This window comes from Indicator indicator, chromosome 1, assembly GCF_027791375.1.
Source record: "Indicator indicator isolate 239-I01 chromosome 1, UM_Iind_1.1, whole genome shotgun sequence".
Classification (NCBI taxonomy): Eukaryota; Metazoa; Chordata; class Aves; order Piciformes; family Indicatoridae; genus Indicator; species Indicator indicator.
Genome location: NC_072010.1, coordinates 87,633,603 through 87,657,429, shown reverse-complemented (window position 1 = coordinate 87,657,429; position 23,827 = coordinate 87,633,603). Strand labels below are relative to the sequence as shown.

The following is a 23,827-nucleotide window of genomic DNA, read 5'->3' as shown; positions in this document are numbered from 1 at the left end:
CGCCAGGTCTACATGCTGTTTAAACACCCCCAGGGATGGTGACTCCACCGCTGCCCTGGGCAGACCATTCCAATGTTTGATAACCCTCTCAGTGAAGCAGTATTTCCTAATATCCAGCCTCAACCTCCCCTGGTGCAGCTTGTGTCCATTTCCTCTAGTTGTGTCGCGTGCCACCATGTTAAGAGATAGTTCTAGCCTTCAGAGACAATAATACAGCTTAAGGCCCCAAAAGTAATTTACCAATCTAATAAAATTCAGACCAGAAGACAAATTGTAAAGTGAGGAATCTCCTAAACTGCTATTTAGATTGACTTTGTAAGCTTGACTGTATAAACTGACTTTCTCATAAGCACCTCTCCCTCCTTTTATTTCCTAAGTCCACGTCAAAATTTTGGAAGCAAGCAAGAAGCTGACGTAAAAATCAGGCCCTACTTCATTTGTGATTGGTTCATCCTTTTTGTCCCTCCCTTTTGGCTGTCACAACAGTTGAATATTAAACTGTCTGAATTGCCTACAGAAGGTCTGTATTAGTGTGGTCTTAATCCGAAAGAAGTTAATTGTATGCCCAGTCTCTCTGGCCCTACCAATTATAGGTAAACCTTTGGTTTACCCTGAGATTTCTCCCAGACTGATAACCTCTTACCTCTCCTTTTGCCTCTTTACTTATTTGAACTGAGGCCTTCAGGCACTTTCAAATGTGCCAAGATGGGACCATGAAATATTTCAAGTTCCTCTGCAGCATAGGGCACTCCATCATCATGAACAAGCCCAATGGACTTAAAAAAAAAATTCCTTCGTACCAGAGCAGGATTTTAGCATCCCAGTTTCTGTTTGTGTTAAATTATTGATTTTTGTATTGTTTTTTGTAATAGATTTTTGAAGGTAATTCTGATGCCTATGGAATAAAAGAGAACATCATTGACCCCCCTGTTATTGCGAGGTATGTCAGAGTCTACCCAACAGAGGCCTACAACAGGCCTGCTCTTCGCATGGAGCTTCTGGGCTGTGAAGTTGATGGTAAGAATGAGTCATGTGCTGCTGCTTCCTTTCTGGCAAAATTTTTAACCTAATATGTTAAATAAAGCTAAAATTGTCAGTGTTCTCAATTCCAACATCGCTGCTTAGCTTATGGCTACTTGAATGATCTGGAGATAACACAGTGCTTCTCTTACCAGGCTGCTCTTTGCCACTTGGAATGGAAAATGGAGAGATCAAGAATACCCAGATAACAGCCTCATCTGTTAAGACATCCTGGTTTAACACATGGGACCCTTCACTTGCTCGCCTCAATCAGAAAGGAAAGGTGAATGCCTGGCGAGCCAAGGTAACAAATGAAAAGTAGGGATGACAGCAAGACAGCTACAGTTAATAAATTTGTGTGCCTGTGTGCTTATGTGCTTTCTGCACACTGTGCCCAGTGCCACGTGTGACAGGGTTACTTCACAGCTCTTTAGCCATTCTTTGGGGGAAAAAGCTCATTCAACTCTTCCAATGGAAAACTTGCTGAACTTCTGGCAACATTAATGAAACCATGTTTCAAGAGATGGATGGTGTCCTCTGGATCAGAACCTGCAGCCCTTTTAATTTCAGGAGATGACTACAACATCAAGAGGTTAAAGAACCTTTCCTGGGTTGCTTTATAGGCAGTGCAGTTTAATGGATCTGGGGGTGGCTGATCTTTGGCAAGGCATGTGAGCTTGTCTCTTCAAAATGGTGCTGCATTTCTTTATGAAGTAGCTTGAGATTTGCTGGAAGCTACTGTTTTGTACAAGCACTTGGTGTTAGTATTATGTACTGCATTGTAAAACTGGAGGCAAATCTGTGTTATTTTTCATTATGTATTGGAAATTAATGTGGAAATCTTAAGATACCAAATACACAACCTGCAGTGAAGAGGTGAATTGCATGGGTCACTGAATATGCTTGTGACTTTTGCCTCAGTTTCACTCTTCTGCACTTCTTTGATACAGTTTTGATGCATTGTGATGCAGTTTTAACTGTCTTCAAACAGGATTTTTCACTTAAGCAAATAAAGACACAGATGTGTTTACTAACAGACAACCTTTTAAATCAATTTTAGTCAGACAACAACCAACAGTGGCTACAAATTGATCTCCTCACAATTAAGAAGATAACTGCTATCACTACCCAGGGGGTCAAGTCCCTAACTGCTGAAAACTTTGTGAAAACCTATGTTATTCTATACAGTGACCACGGCTCAGAGTGGAAATCCTATATGGATGGTTCAAGCTCAACGGCAAAGGTATCATCCTTACCTAAGACAGTTGTATTGTTGTTTGGTTTCAGATGCTGAGCAGAGTCAAGGCCCAAAGGCAGAATACCCAGCGAAGGAGATTTTCACAGGTCTTTAAAATGCTAGGGAGCTACAGATAATGTCGTAATATCCATCTAATTTTAGTCATAGTTATTAACAGTAACAAAAGGGAAGAACACCAAATCTGTAGAGAATGAAGTAACATGATGATTTCAGGCATTGGAACAGGCTGCCCAGGGAAGTGGTAGAGTCACCACCCTTGGAAGTATTTAAAAGATGTGTGGAGGTGGTACTTAGGGACATGGTTTAGCAATAGTGGCTTAGCAGTAGTGGTGGGATTGTGAGCTCTAGGCAAGCAGCTGGACTTGATCTGAAATGTGCCTTTCAACCTCAACATTTAATTGGAATGAACAAGGACATTTAATTTGAATGAACAATGAACTTCTCAGCTCTTTTCAGCTTTTTTTATTTCTGCCTTGATTTTATAAGTGGAGTTAATGTTAGTAAGCAGTTTTGCTGTAACAGAGCTGGAGAGCTCCTGATAGCCATGGACCAGACAAAGTACTTTGTATTGTTGCCCACTTCACCTTACACAAGCTACCTGACGCAAGGGCTGTTAGCAGAAGTAAAGTAACGGAAGTTTGGGTTTTCAGTCTGTCAAAATTAGAATGGCAAATTTTGTGTTGCAGATGGAAACAGAAACTTTTATTCAGAGTCAGGTATTGCTGGGTTGAAGTACCTTTGAACTAGCATTTTAGGAAGAGACTGAAATGTGTTCTTATGTGAAATCAGAAATGAGCCACTCATTCTTCCCTGCAACAGCTTGGAACCATTTTAAAAAGACAAAGTAGTTATTTTAATTCTTTTTTAATTGTATGCTTGTGTATTTGCAGGTTTTCTTGGGTAACGAAAACAGCAGTGGACAAGTCAAGCATTTCTTTAACCCACCCATCCTGTCCAGGTTTATCCGCATTGTCCCACGAACGTGGTATCATGGCATTGCCCTTCGGGTAGAACTCTATGGCTGTGATTTTGGTGGGGGTCTGCCTGTGGAAAGGACTGACAAGTCTGGGAGCTCTTAACCATTCAGTAATCGTCATGGAGGACATCAATTTTTACAAAACCCTTAAAACAATCATTCTTACTACTTTGGCTCTGTGCTTCCTTAAGGGACTGTAATGTTTTGTTAGCAAGTCTTGAGAAAGACTTCTCTGGCAGATGTTTCATTCCTATAAATGCATACCTCAGAAAACAGCTTCCTTTCTGTTGAAAGAAATAGCAGTCCCTTTGGACTTTATTACCCCTTCTTCATTCTAATCAGTACTTTGTCTTACTTTTTACTCAAATTCTGAATCCCTAGTGATAGAGACTCTGGCCTTAGTCCTGAGCCCTGATTATCTCTGTTTTGTAATGCTCCTGCAGCACAGAGGAGGAACAGAAAGCTACAGCAGGTAAATGTTCTTCATATATAGGGCTGAGAGGGAAAACCAATGGAGGTATGGAGCTGTGGTGCTACACTCCAGCAATGCCTTGGTAAGAAGTTATTTTATGGGTGGCCTTGCGTCCCATATGGAGACAGAGGTAGAACATATCCCAGTGTTGAGCATGTGCAAGCCCTCCTTGGAGAATGTGGTTTGCATTATTGATTTGGTTCTTACACACCTAGAACACCTGAAATGCTGTCGAGTTCACAGAATTCATCTTTGGTGCCATGGCAAAGGGAGGGGGAGTCAGAAATGAGAAGGGAAGTGATTTAACCTCAATTATGGCAGGTCATGGAATGGTAACAGAACCAAAGTGAGAATCCAGAACTCCTGACATTTGATCCCATATGAACTTTTTAGACCATGGGGAGAGGGAGCTCCTTGGAATAGCAAAGCATTGAGAACTATAGCTGTTCAGTGGAAATACAACCTGGTGGCATCAGAGGAGGTTTAGATGAAATTGGGTGATAGAAACATCTGCATCTTCTTTACTATTTAGCTCAGACAGTGTTTTCACTAACGGAACTACTCTTGTCCATAGAGCATACATGGATTTTTACCAGGATGACTACATCACACAGTCTGTCAACTCATTATTCCAGCAGAGTTTTAGCTAAGGTTTCAGTAGTGTTTTTGGCTTCTGTGCTGTAAATTGTTTAATTGCAGAACTTCCACTTTTCACATTAGGTACCATTCAACATGGTGGGTTTTTCAAAGCATCTTGTCTTTGAACTTTGTACGGTGTTATCCAAGTTATTTCAGTAGTTTTTCAATTCTTATATCTTACAGACTGTGTATTTCAAAATTAAGGAATAGAGTGGGATGAAAAAAGTATAAAAAGTAAAGAAATATTTTCTGATTTTTTTTTTTTACTATGTCACAAACTGTTGTTTTTTTTCACTGAAAAATAAAGGTAATATTATAGCATGAAGAACATCAACAATTTATTTTGTATATTTACCTTGACAGTAGTACCTCTTATTAATAAGTTAAGGTTTGCATCACAGAAGTAAAATCTTCAGCTTGATGGGAATTTTAAGTGCTAACTAGAATTAATTTCAAATGGTGAAAACATATGAATAATTGCTTCATTGGAAAAAAATCTGTTTCTTAGTATTTCGTAACAGTGTTTGATTTGTTTTTGCTTGATACAGACATGAAATCACAATACAAGCCATATTCAGTAAAAAAAAAAAAAAAAGAAAAAGTCAACTTTGGAGTCAGATTTTGCCCTAGAACACAGATGATAAATGCTTGCTGACATCAGCAGAATCAGGATTTTGTGCAATGTGGCAAACTATTTATGGTCTAGAAGGGCATGATCTTAATGGGAGTTAGATTTTAATATATCTGTGTAGTTCTGCACAAAGTTAGACAAATGCCAAACTGATTGCAGGAGAATGACTCAATACATCTGCATCAAATTTACAAGTTGGAGATTCTGTTTCCACTTGATAATGGATAGGACTTTGGTCAGCTAAGGTCAGCTGTCCATGTTGTGTTCCCTCCTCAGCCTCTCAACCATCCACAGCCTACTCACTGTCAGGGCAGAGAGGGGAAAAGAAAAGGCCTTGACACTGTGCAAACACAGTTCAGTAACTGCTGAAACACTCATGGATTGTCAACACCATTTTAGTCAGAAATCCAAAATCCAGTGCCCTATGGGCTGCTACAATTAGACACTAGTGCTATAGCATGTCCAATAGCAGCAGTGCCTGGGCCCTATGCCAGCCCAGGAGCATGGCCCATTGGTGTTAACAAAATGTTCCTGGCACAGCCCAGTTTGATGGTAAGTGCTACAATAAACCACAAAAGTTCAAACCAACCCCTAACATGCACCAGACTCTAACATACAGTAATGCAAGGAAGCACAGGATCCTGCCAATTAACAGTTTAACAGTTGTAAATTTCACCTAGCACACACTCATGGTGATAGAACGAGAGGAAATAAACTCAAATTGTGCCAGGGGATGGTTAGATTTGGTATTAAAAAAAAAAATTCTTTACTGAAAGAGTGGTCAGGCATGGGAGCAGGCAGCCCAGGGAGGTGATGGAGTCACCATCCTTGAAGGTGTTCAAGAAATGTGTGGACATGGCACTTTGGGACATGGTTTAATGGCTGTGGTGGTCTTAGGTTCATGGTTGGACTTCATCTTAGAGGTCTTTTCCAACCAAAACAATTCTATGATCCTATGAAAAATGACCGTGATGCATTAACCCCAGCTGGCAGCTAAGCCCCCATTCAGTCCCTCCCTTATTCTTCCCAGCAGGCTGGGGGAGAAAATTGGAAGAGTAAAAGCAAGAAAAACGTGTGGATTAATATAAAGGCAGTTTAACAAGTGAAGTGAAGCTACACATGCAAGCAAAACAAGAATTCATTCACCACTTCCCATCAGCAGGCAGGTGGTGTTCAGCCACTTCCTAGCAAGCAGGGTCTCAGCACACTTAACAGTTACCTGGCCAGACACACACCATAACCTTGAACACCCCCTCCTTCCTCTTCCCCCAGGTTTTCTCCTCAAGCATGTGTCATATGATCTGCAATATCTCTTGGGTCAGGGGTCCCAGCTGTGTCCTCTCCCAGCCTCCTGTGCAGCCCCAGCCTACTTACTAGAGGGGCAGGGTGGGGAAAAGAAAAGGCCTTGGTGCTGTGCAAACACTGTTCAACAACAGCTAAACCATCAGTGTATTATCAAAGCTTTTAGCTGCAGATCCAAAGCATTGCACAGGCTGCTAGGAAGAAAATTAGCTCTATCCCAGAGTACACAAGATCAGGCACACAAAGTATTTCCAAATGCAAACAGAGGGGCAAATTCCTGATCCACGTTTACAGCAAGGTAGATGTGAAACATATCTGTCCCAGGTCTGCCAAACTGAAGGTAAGTGGTGTTTAGTGATCCTGCAGGTGGCTGGAAAACAAAGAACTTCTATCCGTTTTGTGAAGTAACCAGCTTATGTTGAATCTGCCAGGGCTTGTGGAACTTTGTCGTTTAAAAGAGTCAGTTTTGCACAACCTTTTACACACTGGAATGAAATCACATGTAAGGTGAAATTATTAGCAAAATACACAAGGAGAGTAAGAATTCCAGCAAACTAAGGAATAAACACGTATATGACAGTATGAAGGTCAGCAGACACAAGCTCTTTTGGGGCTGAGGGAGAAATGTGGTGCCAGAGTTCAGAGTATTCCCATCAGACCAGTAATTTCTTCACTCACAAATCTGGGCAGATGCCTTCAGACTGGCCTGTTGATCCAAAGGTCCAAAGTTAACTGCTTTTAGTCTCACACAGTGTTGTGGTGGAGTTGCTGCCCTCTAATGCTTGCTCCAGTTTCCAGGTGGCCTCAGGGTGCTCAAAGCTGACCGTCTGCAGATGACACTGTAGAGTCCTACATGTGGGCAAGAATAACTCCATGCACCAGTACAGGTTAGGGGTTGACCTGCTGGAACGTAGTTCCACAGAGAAGGACCTTGGAGTCCTGGTGGAAAGTAAATTGACCATGAGCAAAGCCTTCGACACTGTCCCACACCACATCCTGGTCTCCAAACTGGTGACACATGGGTTTGATGGGTGGACCACGAGATGGATAAGAACTGGCTTGATGGCTGCACCCAAAGAGTGGCTGTCAATGGCTCCATGTCCCAGTGGAGGCCAGTGACAAGTGGAGTCCCTCAGGGATCAGTCCTGGGACCAGGCTTGTTCAATATCTTTGCCGGTGACATGGACAGTGGCATTGAGTGCACCCTCAGCAAGTCTGCTGACGACACCAAGCTGTGTGGTGCAGCAGACATGCTGAAGGGAAGGGATCCATCCAGAGGGACCTTGACAGGCTGGAGAGGTGGGCACAAGCCAACCTCATGAGGTTCAACAAGACCAAGTGCAGGGTCCTGCATCTGGGTCGAGGCAATCCCAAGCACAAACACAGGCTGGGCAGTGACTGGCTGGAAAGCAGCCCTGAGGAGAGGGACTTGGGAGTGCTGGTGGACGAGAAGCTCAACATGAGCTGTCAATGTGCACTTGCAGCCCAGAAAGCCAACCAGATCCTGGGCTGCATCAAGAGAAGTGTGGCCAGCAGGTCAAGGGAGGTGATTCTCCCCCTCGACTCAGCTCTGGTGAGACCCCACCTGGAGTACTGCATCCAGTTCTGGAGCCCCTATTACAAGAGGGATATGGACATGCTGGAACGTGTCCAGAGAAGGACCACCAGGATGATCAGAGGGCTGGAGCACCTCTCCTATGAGGAGAGACTGAAAGACTTGGGGCTGTTCAGTCTGGAGAAGAGAAGGCTCCGAGGTGACCTTATTGTGGCTTTTCAGTATCTGAAGGGGGCCTACAAGAAAGCTGGGGAGGGACTTTTTAGGGTGTCAGGTAATGATAGGACTAGGGGGAATGGAATAAAGCTGGAAGTGGGGAGATTCAGGCTGAACGTGAGGAAGAAGTTCTTCCCCATGAGAGTGGTGAGAGCCTGGAATGGGTTGTCCAGGGAAGTGGTTGGGGCCCCATCCCTGGAGGTGTTTAAGGCCAGGCTGGATGAGGCTCTGGTCAGCCTGATCTAGTGTGAGGTGTCCCTGCCCATGGCAGGGGGGTTGGAACTAGATGATCCTTGTGGTCCCTTCCAACTTTGACTGATTCTATGATTCTATGAGAGAGTGAAGTGCCTTGTGGCCAAGAGTGCCAATGGTATCCTGGGGTGCATTAAGAAGAGTGGATCCAGCAGGTCAAGGGAGGTTCTCCTCTCCTTCTACTCTGCCCTAGTGAGACCACATCTGGAATACTGCATCCAGTTCTGGGTTCCCCAGTTCAAGGAGGGCAGGGAACTACTGCAGAGAGTCCTACAGAGACCTATTGAGGGTGATTAAGGGACTAAGACACCTGTCTTATGAGAAAACGCTGAGAGGCCTGGGGCAGTTTAATCTGTAGTTTTTCAATACCTGCCTGGAAGCCTTTTTGTGTGGCCTGCCTTAGATGATCCTGCTTTGGCAGGGGTGTGGGACTTAATGATCTGCAGATGTCTCTTCCAACTCCTAGAGTTGTGTGGTCCTGCAATATGGTTGGCTGTAAGTCTAATGCTTTACTCGCCACATGCCACTGTTTCTGTTTGCTTTTGTCGAAACCACAACACTTTCCACAGGTGGTGGCTGTACTTCTTCATGCAGTAGTTGTGAAACTGCTTGTGCCCACACTTGGACTGGAAGGGAGGTGGAGGTATGCATCAAGACGCTTGAGCAGCTCTGAAGTAGTCACTGACAGGAGCACCACAATAGTTTCTTTAAGCATTAGCAGTAGTAGGAGTAAGTAGTAGTAGTAGTTTCTTGAAGTATTAGACCAGTATTCAAACAGGTTTGTACAGAATGCACTGTAAATTCTAAAGCTGATTCAGACAGCCTTGTATGAATCAGTAAGCTCACCTCTTGCTTATAGAGCTGATATAATGTCTGCTTTTGCCGCTTTTTCTGTTGGTAGTTCTGCTGCAGCACCTTTACTATGAGGGTAGCCACCTCACCTTCACCAAGGTTTCTCTAAGTCTGCAAACTGGATATGCCACTGGTGTAACAAAATGAAGACACAAAGCTGCATAGTACCCATGTATTAAATTCAACACAGATCATGTTTCTGTGCTCATTCTCTCAGAAACCTCCTGAGCTGTGCATCAACATAGATGCAAAGGTGAATGTGGACTTTGGGGCAGCTTCACTTATTAAAGATATCAGTGAGCATGCATGGCATGCGTGGAGAAATCTACAGAAAAAGCATCAAGTAAGAATCTGATCAGGATGCCAGATAAATATCCATCCTTTTTTTAAGCACCCTTTATAACCCCTTGAAATGGCCATGACCCCTGGTGGATTGCTCAGAATTTTGGGACTGTTTAAGACAGTCTTAAAGGTCTTTTCCAGCCTTTATGATTCTATGACTTGAGACTTTAAGGGCTTGCAACTTCACAAGTACTGATACTTATGAGGCATCTTTCATGACAGCCAAAGATTTTTTTGGACTGTTTATTTAAACATTACTATTTAGCACTGTCAAAACAAGATGCAACACTGTCCAGGGGTGACCAGTTGCTGTTTTATATCAGTCACTTAGAATCAGTCATAGAATCATAGAATCAGTCAGGGTTGGAAGGGACCACAAGGATCATCTAGTTCCAACTCCCCTGCCATGGGCAGGGACACCTCACACTAGATCAGGCTGGCCACAGCCTCATCCAGCCTGGCCTTAAACACCTCCAGGGAAGGGGGCCCCAACCACCTCCTGGGACAACCCATTCCAGGCTCTCACCACTCTCATGGTGAAGAACTTCTTCCTCACGTTCAGCCTGAATCTCCCCACTTCCAGCTTTATTCCATTCCCCCTAGTCCTATCATTACCTGATAGCCTAAAAAGTCCCTCCCCAGCTTTCTTGTAGGCCCCCTTCAGATATTGAAAGGCCACAATAAGGTCACCTTGGAGCCTTCTGTTCTCCAGACTGAACAGCCCCAACTCTTTCAGTCTGGGCTGTTCGGTCTGTTCCACTTAATCTGTGTTAAATATTCCTCTTCTTGCTCTAGCTCGTATAATTTGCTATGTTTATTTGTGCTAGCTGTATATTGTAACCAGTTTATCCTCCTACATTTCCTATCAGTACTGTGCCCCATTCTCCAGTCTGTTACACCCAGTTCTTGCATCATGCTTTAATTACAATAATCTCCTTTAGGTAGGGACTTCGTCTTCTCAAATGTTTATACAGCACTCCCCAAAACAGGCCATGGGACCATTCTCAAGGCTCCTGAGCACATCTGTAACATCATTCCTAATGGGAGCAATACTACATTAAGCCCACTGTGATCTAGATAGTTCTAAAAGCACCACATAATTCAGGCCAGCAGGTCAAGGCAGGTCATCCTGCCCCTCTACTCTGCTCTTGTGAGACCCCACCTGGGGTACGGCATCCAACTTCGGAGTTCCCAACACAAGAAGGACATCAAACTGCCAGAGCGGATCCAGAGGAGAGTCACAAAGATGATCAGAGGACTGAAGCACCTCTCCTGCGAGGACAGGCTGAGGCATGTGGGTCTGTTCAGCCTGGAGAAGAGAATGCTCTGTGGAGACCCTATAGCAGCTGTTCGGTACCTGAAGGGGACCTGCAGGAATGCTGGCAAGGGACTGTTTACAAGGGCATATAGTGATAGGATGAGGGACAATGTTTGAAACTAGAGCAGGGTACATTTAGATTAGATATTAGGAAGAAGTTCTTCACTATGAGGGTGGTGAGACACTGAAACTGGTTGCTGAAAGAAGTCGTGGACACCTCATCCCTGGAAGTGTTTAAGACTATGGTGAATGAGACTGAGCAACCTGGTCTAGTGGGAGGTGTCCGGGCCCATAGAAGTGGGGTTGGAACTAGATAATCTTTAAGGTCCTTTCCAACTCAAGCTGTTCTATGATTCTGTAATTCTTCTCTGTACCATGGACAGAGTCTATTTTCTGCTTCTATTTTACTATACACAATGTGGAAGTCCAAGGTATCTTGGTACTCTAGTTCAACACAAACTAATCTTCATTTTTCTTAAACTTCACACTTTTTACCACCTAGCTCACGCCTTCATATCCACACATTCCATCATGTATCTCCTCCAGTGCTGCCTTCGTCACCTCTAGTTACATACATGCTATATCTCACATTCACCTCCCCCCATAGGGGAGGTACTCCAGCCCTCTGATCATCTTTGTGACCCTCCTCTGGACTTCTCCAACAGACCCATGTCCTTCTTGTGTTGGGGGCCCCAGAACTGAATGCAGTCCTCCAGGCAGGGTCTCACAGGAGCAGAGCAGAGAGCTGGAATCACCTCACTTCTCTTGCTGGTCACACTTCTTTTGATGCAGCCAAGGACATGCCTTCTGGACCGCAAACAGTCCATTTGTGGCTCATGTTGAGTTTTTCAACAACTGACACCTCCAAGTCCTTCTCTTCAAGACTGCTCTTGAGGCATTCAAGGGCAGCGTGGTGTCCGTGATGGGCAGCCATCACACAGTGCATCCATGCTGCAGCTATGACTCAGTGGGTTCAGATCCTGCATGTGCAGGTGCTACCTCTCTAACAAACTTGCACTGACATCGTCTTGAAAGATTTTACAATTATTTCTGCACAATATTATTTCTGAGGAAGTGTTCAGAATATGAGCAATCACTCAAATTGGCCAAATATTTCTGCTAAGAGAATTATTTTCTCTAGAAAATGGTTTCATTCATGTGTGGAATGTAGTGATTTTCAAAGTACTCTTCACCCGTCTGGGAAGCTAGAAAGGAACAAATGTGTGGTTTTGGGAAGAAACCAGCCGTTGTTTAACACTAAGGTAAATTGTAACATTATTTTGGCTTTGGAATTAAAAAAATTACAGCTGAAAAGTAAGAATGTGTCCCCTATTCATAATTCTTTGTTCTTAAACTTCGGTATTACTCCTTTCATTCCACTGGAAAAAAAAAGTGTTTGTGCTTGTTGAGAGAGGAGGAGAGCAGGTAAGATTAGGAAAAGAAAGTGTGAGAAATCCTACTTTTCATAGCTCATGTCTTCCAGCTTAGAAAAAATATTGGAATGTTTTAGGTTTTTCTTTACTATTAAACACCTTTAACCTTCCCTTACTTTTTCTAGTAGAGTAGTGAGATGGAGAAAGAAAATGGGAGGAAGGCCAGAGAAGGGATGGGAGGGATTCCCATGGCAAACCCTGCTTAAGGACAGCAATTCCTACAGTTTCAAGACTGTTCACAGTATCTAATGGGTGGCCTCAGTCCTTTCTAAAACAGCAACCCTACAATTTGTTTTGCCTTTGTTCCCTAGGCTGAAAGTATTTTGTGAAAACAAAATAAGGTGAGCTCTTTTGAGAAGAAAAGAAACCCTGAAAAAACCTGGAGTACTCAACACTTTGCTGGTTCTTTTTTCTTGCACAGTTTTTGGAGGAGAAATCTAGACTGACTATGTATTGCTTTAAGGAAATTAGTTGAGCTGACATAACTCCTACGTCAGCCACTCCCCTGGAAACAGCAGCTGAGCTCCAGTGGCACAACTCTAGGGACTGCTATTTTAGAAAGGACTGAGGCCACCCATTAGATCCTGTGAGAAGTCTGGAAGTTGTGGGAACTGCTGTCCCCAGGCAGGGTGTGCCATGGGAACTCCAAAGGTTTTACTCTTTCCTCCCACCTCTGCTCAGCATGAAGCAATAACCCAGACTGGTAAGAAGACACACTACACCTGACGCTAGCAGGCCATTGTAGGCTAGAGTAAGTAGCAATCCAGCAAATAGTTTGAGAAGGACTACAAAAGAATTAAGAATAGTAGTCCTAGGTGAAGCTTCAGATTATCACTTTGAATGTGATAGTTGTATTTTCCCCTCTTGTTCAGTATTCATTCTGCCCAGAAAACAAAGGGCAGCATTTATTAAAACACAGAAGTGGTTCCAGGTATTATATTGCTTATCTCCTGCCTCTTCTATGAAGACAGGCTGGGAACGGTGGGAATGTTCAGCCTGGACAAGAGCAGGCTTCAGAGAGAGCTTTTAGCAGCATTTCAGCATGAAGGGGACCTACAGAAAGGCTGGGTAGTGACTGTTTAGAAGCACTTGTAGTTATATGGGCCAAAGATTTTAAACCAAAGCAGACTAGATTTAGGTTGGACGTAAGGATGAAGTTATTTGCAATGAGGGTGTTGAAATACTGGAACAGATTGGCCCGAGAGGTGGTAGAGGCCCCATCCCTGGAGACATTCAAGGTCAAGCTTGATGGGGCCACAAGCAACCTGATCTGGCTGGAGATGTCCCTGCTCACTGCAAGGACATTGGACAAAATGACCTGATGCATACTGTGATTCTAAAGGGAAGGAAGTATCAGAGGTTAGCATCTGTAAGCATTTGGACCAGGAAAGGAAGAACAACCTCAGCATATCAGGAAGAGGGTCTCTTTGTCCTTTCAGGAAAAGCTTGTACCTGCCCTCCAGAGGAGAGGAGGGATATTGGGAAGAAAATTACCTACGGCGGGGTCCTCAGCAGTGATTGGAGCACTGCACCCCAGAGGGATGCCACTCTCGAGGGGTGCCACTCTTGCTCCTCTCCGTCAGGTTGGATGGTGCACCGCAAACCACGCTGCTCCGCCCTTCGAGAAACTGGGTAAGGCAGGTACCGCTCAAAGCCAAGGCCGAACCCCCTTCCCGCTGCCCCCACGGCGCTCGCAGCGCCGGGTCAGGTGCAATGCCCCTGCACACCCCCATCCCCCATCCCCCACCCCCTTCTCCGCACACGTGCTCGCACCCATCTACGGCCGACCCGCCCTCTCCTGCTTTCTATTGGCTGGTCTTGCCCAGAGGAGGCGATGAAGCCAAATCAGAGGGCAGCACGCTGTCCCGCCTCCCGCTAGCTGGCGAATAGCCTTTAAGCGCAGCTCCGCGGGCCGGAGTCGTCTTTCGGGAGTCGGCGGCGGGAGGTGACCCCGGGCGGTCCGTGGCCGCCAAGAGCGCCAGCTTCGGGAGCGCGTTCAGGCCTGGTCCCCGCCCCTGCCCGGTATGGCGGGGCCGCGGGGAGCCCGGCCGGCGCGGCGCTCCGCCCGGGCTGGTGGCGGCGGCGGCGGGTGCTGCTGGGCGCTGCCCACGGGGCTGCTGTGCGCCTACGGCTTCTTCTGCAGCGTGCGGCCCTCGGAGCCCTTCCTCACCCGGTACCTGCTGGAGCCGCAGAAAAACCTCTCCGAGACCCAGGTATCGCGGCACCGGGCACCTAGCAGCCCTACCTGGGTGTCTGCGTTTGCCTTTTCTTTGCAGTATGAGGGTGCTGGGAGTTACCAGCGTCGTTTTCGCCCTTCCAGGTGTTCAACGAGATTTACCCGGTGTGGACTTACTCCTACCTGGCACTGCTGTTCCCGGTGTTCCTGGCCACGGACTACCTGCGGTACAAGCCCGTGGTCCTGCTGCAGGGCCTGAGCCTCATCGTCACCTGGTTCATGCTGCTGTATGCCCAAGGACTGCGGGCCGTCCAGTTCCTCGAGTTCTTCTACGGGATGGGGACTGCCACGGACATTGCCTACTACTCCTACATCTACAGTGTTGTCGATGTTAACCTGTACCAGAAGGTCACCAGTTACTGCCGGAGCGCCACCCTGGTGGGCTACACAGTGGGCTCGGTGTCCGGGCAGGTCCTTGTGTCAGTGGCAGGATGGTCCCTCTTCAGCTTGAACGTTATCTCCTTAACCAGCATATCAGTTGCTTTTGGCATAGCGTGGTTCCTGCCAATGCCACAAAAAAGCCTTTTCTTTCACCACGTCCCAAATCAGCAGCTCAGTTGTGAAATGAAGGTCATGGACTGTAAAAATGGATCAGCTGTCCAAGATCATCCTGATGTGCAGAGGGCGCCTGGCTGGGAGGATGAATCACAAGTTCCCTTAAACGGAGAGAGTCATGCAGCAAAGAAACGGGTGAGCTGTCCCCTGAGTTTACAGAAGTAGAAGGTGCAATACTGATGGGGCTATCATGCATGCATATGTGCAAATAGGTACACAGCAGTAGAGAAGTAATACCCCTGAAGTATCCTATTGCTTATCTTACTTCCATATTTATGGCATAGGAAATTTATTCCTGTTTGAGTGTGGTAGGCTGCTCCTTGATTTTTCTGAAGTTGTTCTGCATGTCTCACAAGACTGGTTAAAATTCTCTAGGCATCAAGCTGCCATGCAGTGGCACTAAAACTGGTGCATACGTCCGTATTCTGTGTGTGCCTGTTTTTTGCAGGAAAGAGTTGATTGTTCCTGCACTCAGGTTTTGTAACTTCAGCTGTTGTGCAAATAGCACAGTACTAAGATGTGTAGTAATTGGCTTTTCTCTTATGATCTAGGAAGGAAACTGCAGGAATCCTTCACAGCACTTCTAGGCTGATATCGATTAGTTATAGATGGACAAAATATGGCTAAATAGTAGGTAGTAGGAAGTACCTCTGCATAATTACAGCTTAATGCAGCTTGTGAGAGTACTGAGGTGGTACCCTAACTTGTGGCCTTTGTGGACTGTATATCTGTTAACAAAGTCACTTGTATGGAAACAAGCATGCAGGTGCTCTTTGGTGGTAGGATGTGTCCTATGAGGTGGTGAGTGCACACCCTCCAGTTCTGAGATCCTCTGTGTCTAGTTGCCTGCTGGGCATGTCACTGCCACACTGCTCCAGGTGATGTAAAGAGAGCCTGTTGTGGCAGGGTGGTTTGAGACCATGGGGAGAAGTCAGCATTGCTCCTTAGTTAGCAGGAGGTTGTGTTTGAGAAGCCAGAAGGAAAGCATGGCTGTTGGTTTAGTCAGCTAATGGGTATTTCACTTAGCAAGTAAGCCCTGATTAGCAGAGTCGGGGGAGGCAGCATCCGGGGCTGTTTCCAGGTTCTTCCATCTGCAGCTGGGAATTAAAGGTATTAACATTCCAGGGTCCTAATCCAGCCCCGTCCATCACGATCTTGTTGGAGTAAAAGTGTTTTTAACCATGTTATACTTGCATGCTTGAAGGGTATTCGTTAAATGACAAATTCTATGCCAATAATGACTAAGGTATTAATGTGACTTACCCATCCCTTTTGTGAGAGGTTCCAAACTAATGGTAAGCAATGAAAAAGGGGTAAGTACACTTGCTCAACTCTCCAGAATTCAGTTATACGACATGCTAGAAGCTGAGAAGCATTGGCATGTGGTGAATGTCCTCCTTACTGAGGTAACAGCAACTGTGTTTCATGAACACAGATGGATGGCTGTATGAATAATTGTGCTGAAGAAGCACTGCCAAGTGGTGGGAGGGCAGATGGACACTTCTGACTTACCAGGCACATGCTTCAGTTGAATGAATGATAATCAGGTTTTGTAGTATATGAGCGTTCCCTTCCATGGCTTTCCTGTAGCAAAACTTGAGTTTCATGTGAAACCTTCCATATGGGAGTTAGGTTCCTAAAGTGACATTGACACAAGCTGACCTCTTTTCAAGGTCTGTTGGGCTTTGGAGGAATGGTGTCCCCATGTGGATCAAGCCATTGGCATTGGCAAAGGGACTGTGTGGTGTTTAATAGCCCAGGGAGGTGGTGGAGTCACCATCCCTGGAGGTGTTCAAGAGGGGATTGGATGTGGCACTTGGTTTCATGGTTTAGATAGTCATAAGGTTTAGGGTGACAGGTTGGACTCGATGATCTTTGAGGTCTCTTCCAACCTTCTTGATTTTTGAATAAAGATGCTTAGAACTGTGATGCTTATCTGTGACACTTTGAGGAATGGAAAAAAGATAGTTCAGGATAGAGTTAGACTACGGCCTTTGAGGGTTTTAATAGAACAAAGGTCGTTATGTCATTTGTGGAGAATAGCCTTTCCCAGGCACAGACTGCATGATTGCCTCAGGGAGAGGCAATTAAGGCAAAGCTGCTGCTGCTGTCTGGAAATGACTGAAACTGGACATGCAACAGCATGATGTGCAGTAGCTCAGCTTTGTGACAGTGCTGTGTGTTTCTCTGCAGGGAATCCAAGGTCATGGGGGCTAGGTGTGCTGTTTGGGCCTTGAGGGCTCTGCTCAGTTTCATATGAGGTAATCCTTGCTCTGACTTAGACAAGAAGTCTTGGTTGTCTGTAGACACTGTACATGCGTGCATGCAGCAGTTCTGTCTGCAATGCAAAGACATGCTTGTTTCCTCTGCTGCTGTTGGCTTAAGGTATTAGGAGCAAGCCTGCAACAGCCTCTGTGGCAAAAAGAAAATTATTTTGTGGTCATCCCGTTAGTTGAGCTGATCTACTTTATTTTTTTTTTCCTTTTTTCCAAACCATTTTATGGATCTACCTCCTTCCATGCTCTTTCTAGAAAGATTTGTGGGGAAAACTTCAATTTTATTTTGTGCTGTTTGTCAGAGCTCTTGTATTTACAGGAGCTGCTATTTGCAATAGTAGTGTCTGGTGGAAGTAGCTTCTATTTCTTTTCAGATCCCAGGGTGACATTTCTTACCTTATCAGATCCTTGGTGAACATTAACAGGGGTAGAGTGTGGCATGAGATTGTTTCTTTGAATATTTGTAATCTCTGAATGGAAGTACTGAAGAAAATCAAGCTTCTTTGTGGGAAAGTACAGTCACCTGCTTGATGGCTTTCATGTGTTCTGCACTACCAAATTTGGTTGAATTTGAATCAGTGATGCTTTTGACTTTGATTTGAATGATTGGCCTCTGATCTTGTCTTGTCAGAGTGGTTATTGTATTCTGCTCTCCTGTGCCTCTTCTCTAATATCCTCCAGCTGCTCATGTAATACTTCTAACATCTAGAAGTTAATGCTCTCTGCTTGAGTGAGACAGATTGAGCCACACTTGAGAGTGTACCCTCCCTTCTGGTTAGGGCTGAGACTGTGGGATGGGGTCACTTTGTATGCATTACTCTTTAGAGGTTTGTGTCCAAGTGGCAACTGTCACTCACCAGTGGCACCAGACAGTGTCACAGACCACTTGGAAGGGACGATTTTGTGGAGCAGTGCCAAGTATTTTTTAAGCAAATACTAACATATCTCTTCTTTCTTCTCCAGTCTATGCAGGAGCAGAAAGTAGACATCGTAAAGGTGCTCAAAGATCTCTGGCAGGACTTCCTGCAGTGCTACTCCTCCTGGACCATGCTCTGTTGGTCTGTGTGGTGGGCACTGTCCACCTGTGGCTACTTCCAGGTCATCAACTATGCTCAGGGCCTGTGGGAGATGGTGCTGCCTTCTCATAGCACAGACATCTACAATGGTGCTGTGGAGGCAGCCTCAACGCTGCTAGGTAAGCTTCTGGTATTTCTCCCAGCAGTGCAGGAGCTATATCTTGTGTCCCTCAGGGTCACTGGAGCATGGTTTGGAAGTGGTTTGGTTTCCCCCACGCATGCAGGAGAGGCAACCCTGGAATCTGGAGTGAGTCTTTGCTGACATGCACAGGTTTGTTGTTCGTTGCCAAGTTAGTTGCTTCACGCAGCCCTAATTCTTGTAACTCGGTACGTAGGTGTTTGAAGGAGTCTCACAAGTCAACTGTTTATTCTGAAATGTTTGGCAGAAGGTTCCAGGCATGTGGCTGACTGTGTTCTTGACTGTCACTATGGCAGTGGAATTATACTTGTTTTAACCACTCGAAGTCATACTAAGGGTCCTGTTAGCTGTATTGGTTATTTCCCTCTGGCAGTATAGGGAACATATGAATGTTTCTGGTACATGCAGCATGCAGTGAGCCACATGAAGTCAGTGCAGCACTGTTAAATGGAAATGCTGTTAAGGTGAAAGAAGTTGCTTGGCTTGAAAGGAACAGGTAGGTCAGTCAACACAAACAGTAGTTTATTAAGTTGTTTAATACTTTTCCATTACCAGAAGTAGGACAATACCTTTTTAGGATCGCTAACATACCCTTACGGAGACTTTCTAGGTGTTGCTGCAGTGTGTTCCTTTTCTTAATGGAGTCATTGTTCCACCTTCTGTTGTGGACATCGCCTACTCGGGGGCAAAAGAAACCAGTGATACACAGACAAGCAAGGCGTAGTACATTCTTGGGCATGCTTAGCCCCTTCTTGGAGTTCAGTGGGAAGCTGTGGCTCTTTCATAGTTCTAAAAGCTGGTCTACCACCCATCATTAGTTGGGTTGGAAACTGTTGACATTTTGATTCTGAGGGCTTTGACTGTTGAATCATCTTTGGTGTGCTAAACCTGCACTTTAATAAAGTGTAGTCATATGATGTTCCTCCACTCTGATATGATGCTGTGGCTCTTACTTCTCATTTGATTTGGCTTCCTTTACCACTCTGTCTTGATTCCATGAAGGAGAAGAATTGCTATATCATGGGAAAGAAAAGACTGCTAAAAAAGGAGTATTCTTCAAACCTTAGTATCAGTATTTTTTGATATCAGGGTCCTTTTAAAGGCCTGTGAGCAATGAACCAATGGAAGAGAAGGTGGTTTGCACTAAACTTATGTTAAAAAAACTAGTTCCTAGTTTTGATTTATTCCCCCCCCCCCGCCAAGTATAACTTTTATAAATGGTTTAATCACTTTGTGTGATGTTTTGTGAAAGCAAATTAGCCTTTGTCCCTGAACTGCTCAAAAAGAAGAACCAAGAAATCCTTCTGTTGACACAGATTCATTGAACAAGTGAAATTTAATGAAGTAATCATCTCAGTTTAAAGATTATAACAGGACTGGAAGGGATGTATTAAGAACAAGCATCTAGTGACCTAACTTCCTAGGCACTAGTACAAATCATGTAACTTCTTCTGGTTTCTATTTTGAACTTAATAATGAGCAGTTTGGTTTTGATGTCATGCCTAGGTTATACTTTAGCACAAAATCTTTGCTCTCAGTCCAGGTTTTCTCATTGTACTTTGAAGTTATGTTTTTTTGATCCCTCTGCTGTCTTATTAGTCCCTGTGCACCAAACTTGATTTGAGGTGCATTCTTTTTGAAGGAGGATGGCCAGAGCTCCACTCAGTTTTATTCAGTGAGGCCTCAGGCTTGTAGAAAAACATACTGTTCACTCTTCTCTCTTTTTATTAGACATACCTTTCCTGGTGCATCCCAGATCTGATTTGCTGCCTCATGGCTCTTAGTCTTCTGTGCTGGATTATGAGTGGTGTTTGGCAGCCTTTGTATAAGATGCTGTTGCTGTCCTTGCCTGTACCCGTGCTGCCCTGCAGAAGGGTTTAAGTTGCGCATGGTGACTCCTGTGGCTGTCAGCTTCATATCCTAGGCAACATAAATAATATTTCTTGTAGTGAGATCAACTTGACTGTTAAGCTGCATCCCTGTACTTTCTTGGGATGTGGCAATCCTTTATCAAGTTGGGCTGTGAAACCACTGGATCAGCTGTAGCTGTCTAATCACAGGACACAGTTTGTAGATCTTGTCAAGATTTTATCAGCCTGACACCTAATTATGAGTCATACAGGGAGTACAGCTTCATGATTTGCCATGAGATTCCCAGAGTGATGTCTGTTCCCAGATTTTGGAACTGCTGAGACAGCAGAAAGAAGGCTTTTGGACTTAGCTTGTTTTGAATCTTGGGATTTTTCTACTGGGAAAGCCTGACTTTCAAAAAGCAAAATGTCAGTTGAGCTGTTTCAAAGCAGGCACTGGAAAGATGAGTTTAGTGGGGGTGAGTAAATCCCCTTCCCTTGGCATAGCTACCTTCTTCACTAATATTCAAGATTGATAGGAAATCTGATGGGGTTGCAGGCTTGTACATACCAATGGTACCTAAGGAGTCTGTGTGCTTGAAGGATTTCTAAGATAGCAGGCCAGCCAAGGACTACTGTAGTATTTCTTTACAGTGGTCAAATGCTGAATACAATCCTGTTCTTCAGAGATCTCCAGTAAGCCTCCTTTTGTCACTATGCTGTTTATGTAGCTTGCTGTGTAATGCAGTGTCATCGTGCTCTTGGTTGCTATTTGGCTTGTTTGCAGAGCAACGCCTACTTCAAAGGGGAATTTTCTTGTAATATGTTTAGGCTTCAGTAGTTACATCTGTGATAGTGCATGAAATACCTTGTCTGCTCATTGAGTTGCATGAAGTATCACATGCTTTCCATTTTGTGAGCTGTCTTCCCTCATCTCCCTCCTTTGTAAAATCCAGCAGGAGCTAGAAACTTGTTCTATTTGTAAAGGATTGTTGCACTACCAGTGGTGTATGATTGTAGCTTGCAATTAGGCTGCTTGCTGGAACATATGGATTTGAATGCCTGCTCTTGCTTACTCTTACAGCTCAGCATGAAGATGACAGCAAAGATATTTTTTTCCACCTCATGGGAGATACACAGCTGTGTAATGAAGTGAGCAGTGTCTTCTTCCCTCCTGTTACCCCTAAAGGACTACAAAATAACTAGCTGAGTGCTTTTGAGAACTAGAGTTTGCATTTCACTGTAGCCAGTTGACAACACTGCTACAGTCAGATGCAGAGGATTGGGCAGCAGTAGTCTTAGTCTTGGGGTGGTTGTGATTCTGAAGCTAGAGGCATTCAGCATTGACTTTTCTTTGTCTTAATTTTTTTCCCTGTTCCTGTAAAAGTGAATAAATGGGAATTTACAGCAGCGTTTCAGACGAGGGAAAGGTCAGGAAGGAGAGCTACTGAGGTGTGCATATCAGTGTCCTCCACTTCAGTCACATTCAGCTATTAGGGGCTGTACAGCTCCTAATCTGGTCTCCAAGCTGCTCTAATTACAGTTGCTAACAGTTACACTTTCCTTCCATTCCCTTGCAGGAGCTGTTGCAGTGTTTGTTGTAGGTCACATAAAAACATCCTGGGCAATGTGGGGTGAAGTGGCACTTGCCCTGTTCTCCTTTCTTATTGCTGCTGCTGTGTATATCATGGACACTGTTCGGAACATCTGGGTGTGCTACACATCCTACGTTGTCTTCAGAATTATCTACATGCTGCTCATCACAATAGCAACGTGAGTATCTTTAAGGTGAATTGCTCTCAAGGTGTGAATGCTAGTATAATTTGTGTAACTAGAGTCTTGCCTGCCAGGAATTTGTTGAAAGGGTTTGTGTTGTGATTCAGGTTGGAAACTGAGGCACAGAGATGCATTTGACTGGCAGGCTGATCAAGCTTAAAAGTCTTACGACAGTAAAGTGACTACTTCTAAATATTAGATTGTGCTGCTTGCCAGGGGAATGTTTTTCATAAATGTGGCTGGAGTGAAGGGGTAACAGACGAGGAGAAATGCTTTGCCTGTGTGGAAGTGTCAGCCTTCCCCAACTTCTAAGGAAGAAAACTTTTTTAATGCTATTTGTCACTTTGGGAAGGAAAACACAGCTGTTGTTGAACCACGAGTGCATAATTGCTGCAAGATGGCTCAGGCCCAATATGAGGGGTGATGCTGAAACTGGTAAGCAAAAGGAGTTCTGGTTAGAAGGATGCAGGGAGTTATGGACCACACTGTAGTTAGCTGACACTGTGAGATTGCCAACAGCTGTCTGTGACCTGAGCATGTATCTGCTTTGTGACACAAGACTGTTTAGCAGCATTGGACAGGACTGCTTCGGTAAGATTGAAACCCACAGAACTCCCAGTGTTTTGTTTTGGGGTTTCTAAGCTTATGCCTGCATTTCTTATAACTTCTATGCTAGTCTCTCATGATCCTATTTAGAAAAACACACTCAGTGCAAGGTAATTTATCTGTAGAAAATGCTGGACCAGTCTGCTTAAGTCTTCAGGTTGCATCATCTAATTGCACAGAGATGCTCTTCATGTTCTTGCATTTCCCCTTTCTCCCCCCCTGTCCTTATGTTTCTGGTCATCCCTTTCTTTCCAGGTTCCAGATTGCTTCAAATCTTAGTGTAGAACGGTACGCCCTGGTGTTTGGGGTCAATACTTTCATTGCCTTAGCACTTCAGACTCTGCTCACTTTGATTGTTGTGGATGCCAGTGGACTTGGGTTGGACATCTTTACCCAGGTATGATAGACACTCTTAGCTTTACTGATGGGAGGGAGAAAGGTAAACCAAGTTGTGAAGCTTGTCAGCCACCTGTTTCTGGGTACAGGGTTTCACAGAGAAATTATCACCAATTCCTGATGTTTTAGAAGAGGAAGGGAACTCCTGTATTAATTTTCTTACAGATTTGATAACTGTTTGGTTTAATCACTACTACTTTTTATTTTCTTTCCTTTTCTTTGCAGTTCATGATTTATGCCTCTTACTTTGCGGCCATCTCGCTGGTGTTCTTGGGCAGTGGCATATACAGTATTATGAGAGCTTACAAAAGACAAGAGCAGATGCAAAGCAGATCTCCTGAAAGCCAGTAGTGGACCAGGTTGAGACTCTTGGAGCCTACATATGAAGATATAGGTCTGTTTTTTAATCTCTGCCTTTTCTTCCCAAGGCAGTCACCTTCATGGTATTTGATCCATATTTATACTAAATTAGTAGCACTTTTTAGAAGGTAAATGTACTAGCTCTTACATAAGTAAGAACAAATATCTTCTTTCTAAAATGCCTTTTGCTCTTCTGTTGCATATATGGGATGTGCAGCAAAGAACTGTAAGTTCTTTCAAAGAATGAAAGCCTTGGGAGGTTTCAGTCTAAGGCTGTGCATCTGGAGGCTG

At 44.6% G+C, this 23,827-nt stretch overlaps 2 protein-coding genes across 2 annotated transcripts in view; both read left to right on the top strand.

Annotated features, from left to right (window-relative positions):
- F5 (coagulation factor V) overlaps positions 1-3,357 on the top strand; it is a 40,273-nt gene extending 36,916 nt beyond the window's left edge. The window contains exons 22-25 of the mRNA XM_054386101.1: positions 873-1,017; positions 1,176-1,324; positions 2,081-2,263; positions 3,169-3,357. Of these exons, the coding sequence (XP_054242076.1) occupies positions 873-1,017; positions 1,176-1,324; positions 2,081-2,263; positions 3,169-3,357 (666 nt within the window). The remainder of the gene's footprint in view (positions 1-872; positions 1,018-1,175; positions 1,325-2,080; positions 2,264-3,168) is intronic.
- Positions 3,358-14,290: 10,933 nt separating this feature from the next.
- Positions 14,291-23,527, top strand: SLC19A2 (solute carrier family 19 member 2). Its single transcript, XM_054383189.1, has 6 exons — positions 14,291-14,479; positions 14,587-15,192; positions 18,306-18,528; positions 21,979-22,171; positions 23,036-23,177; positions 23,402-23,527. Exons 1-6 carry the CDS (start codon positions 14,291-14,293, stop codon positions 23,525-23,527), a joined length of 1,479 nt encoding a protein of 492 aa, XP_054239164.1.
- Positions 23,528-23,827: the final 300 nt, after the last annotated feature.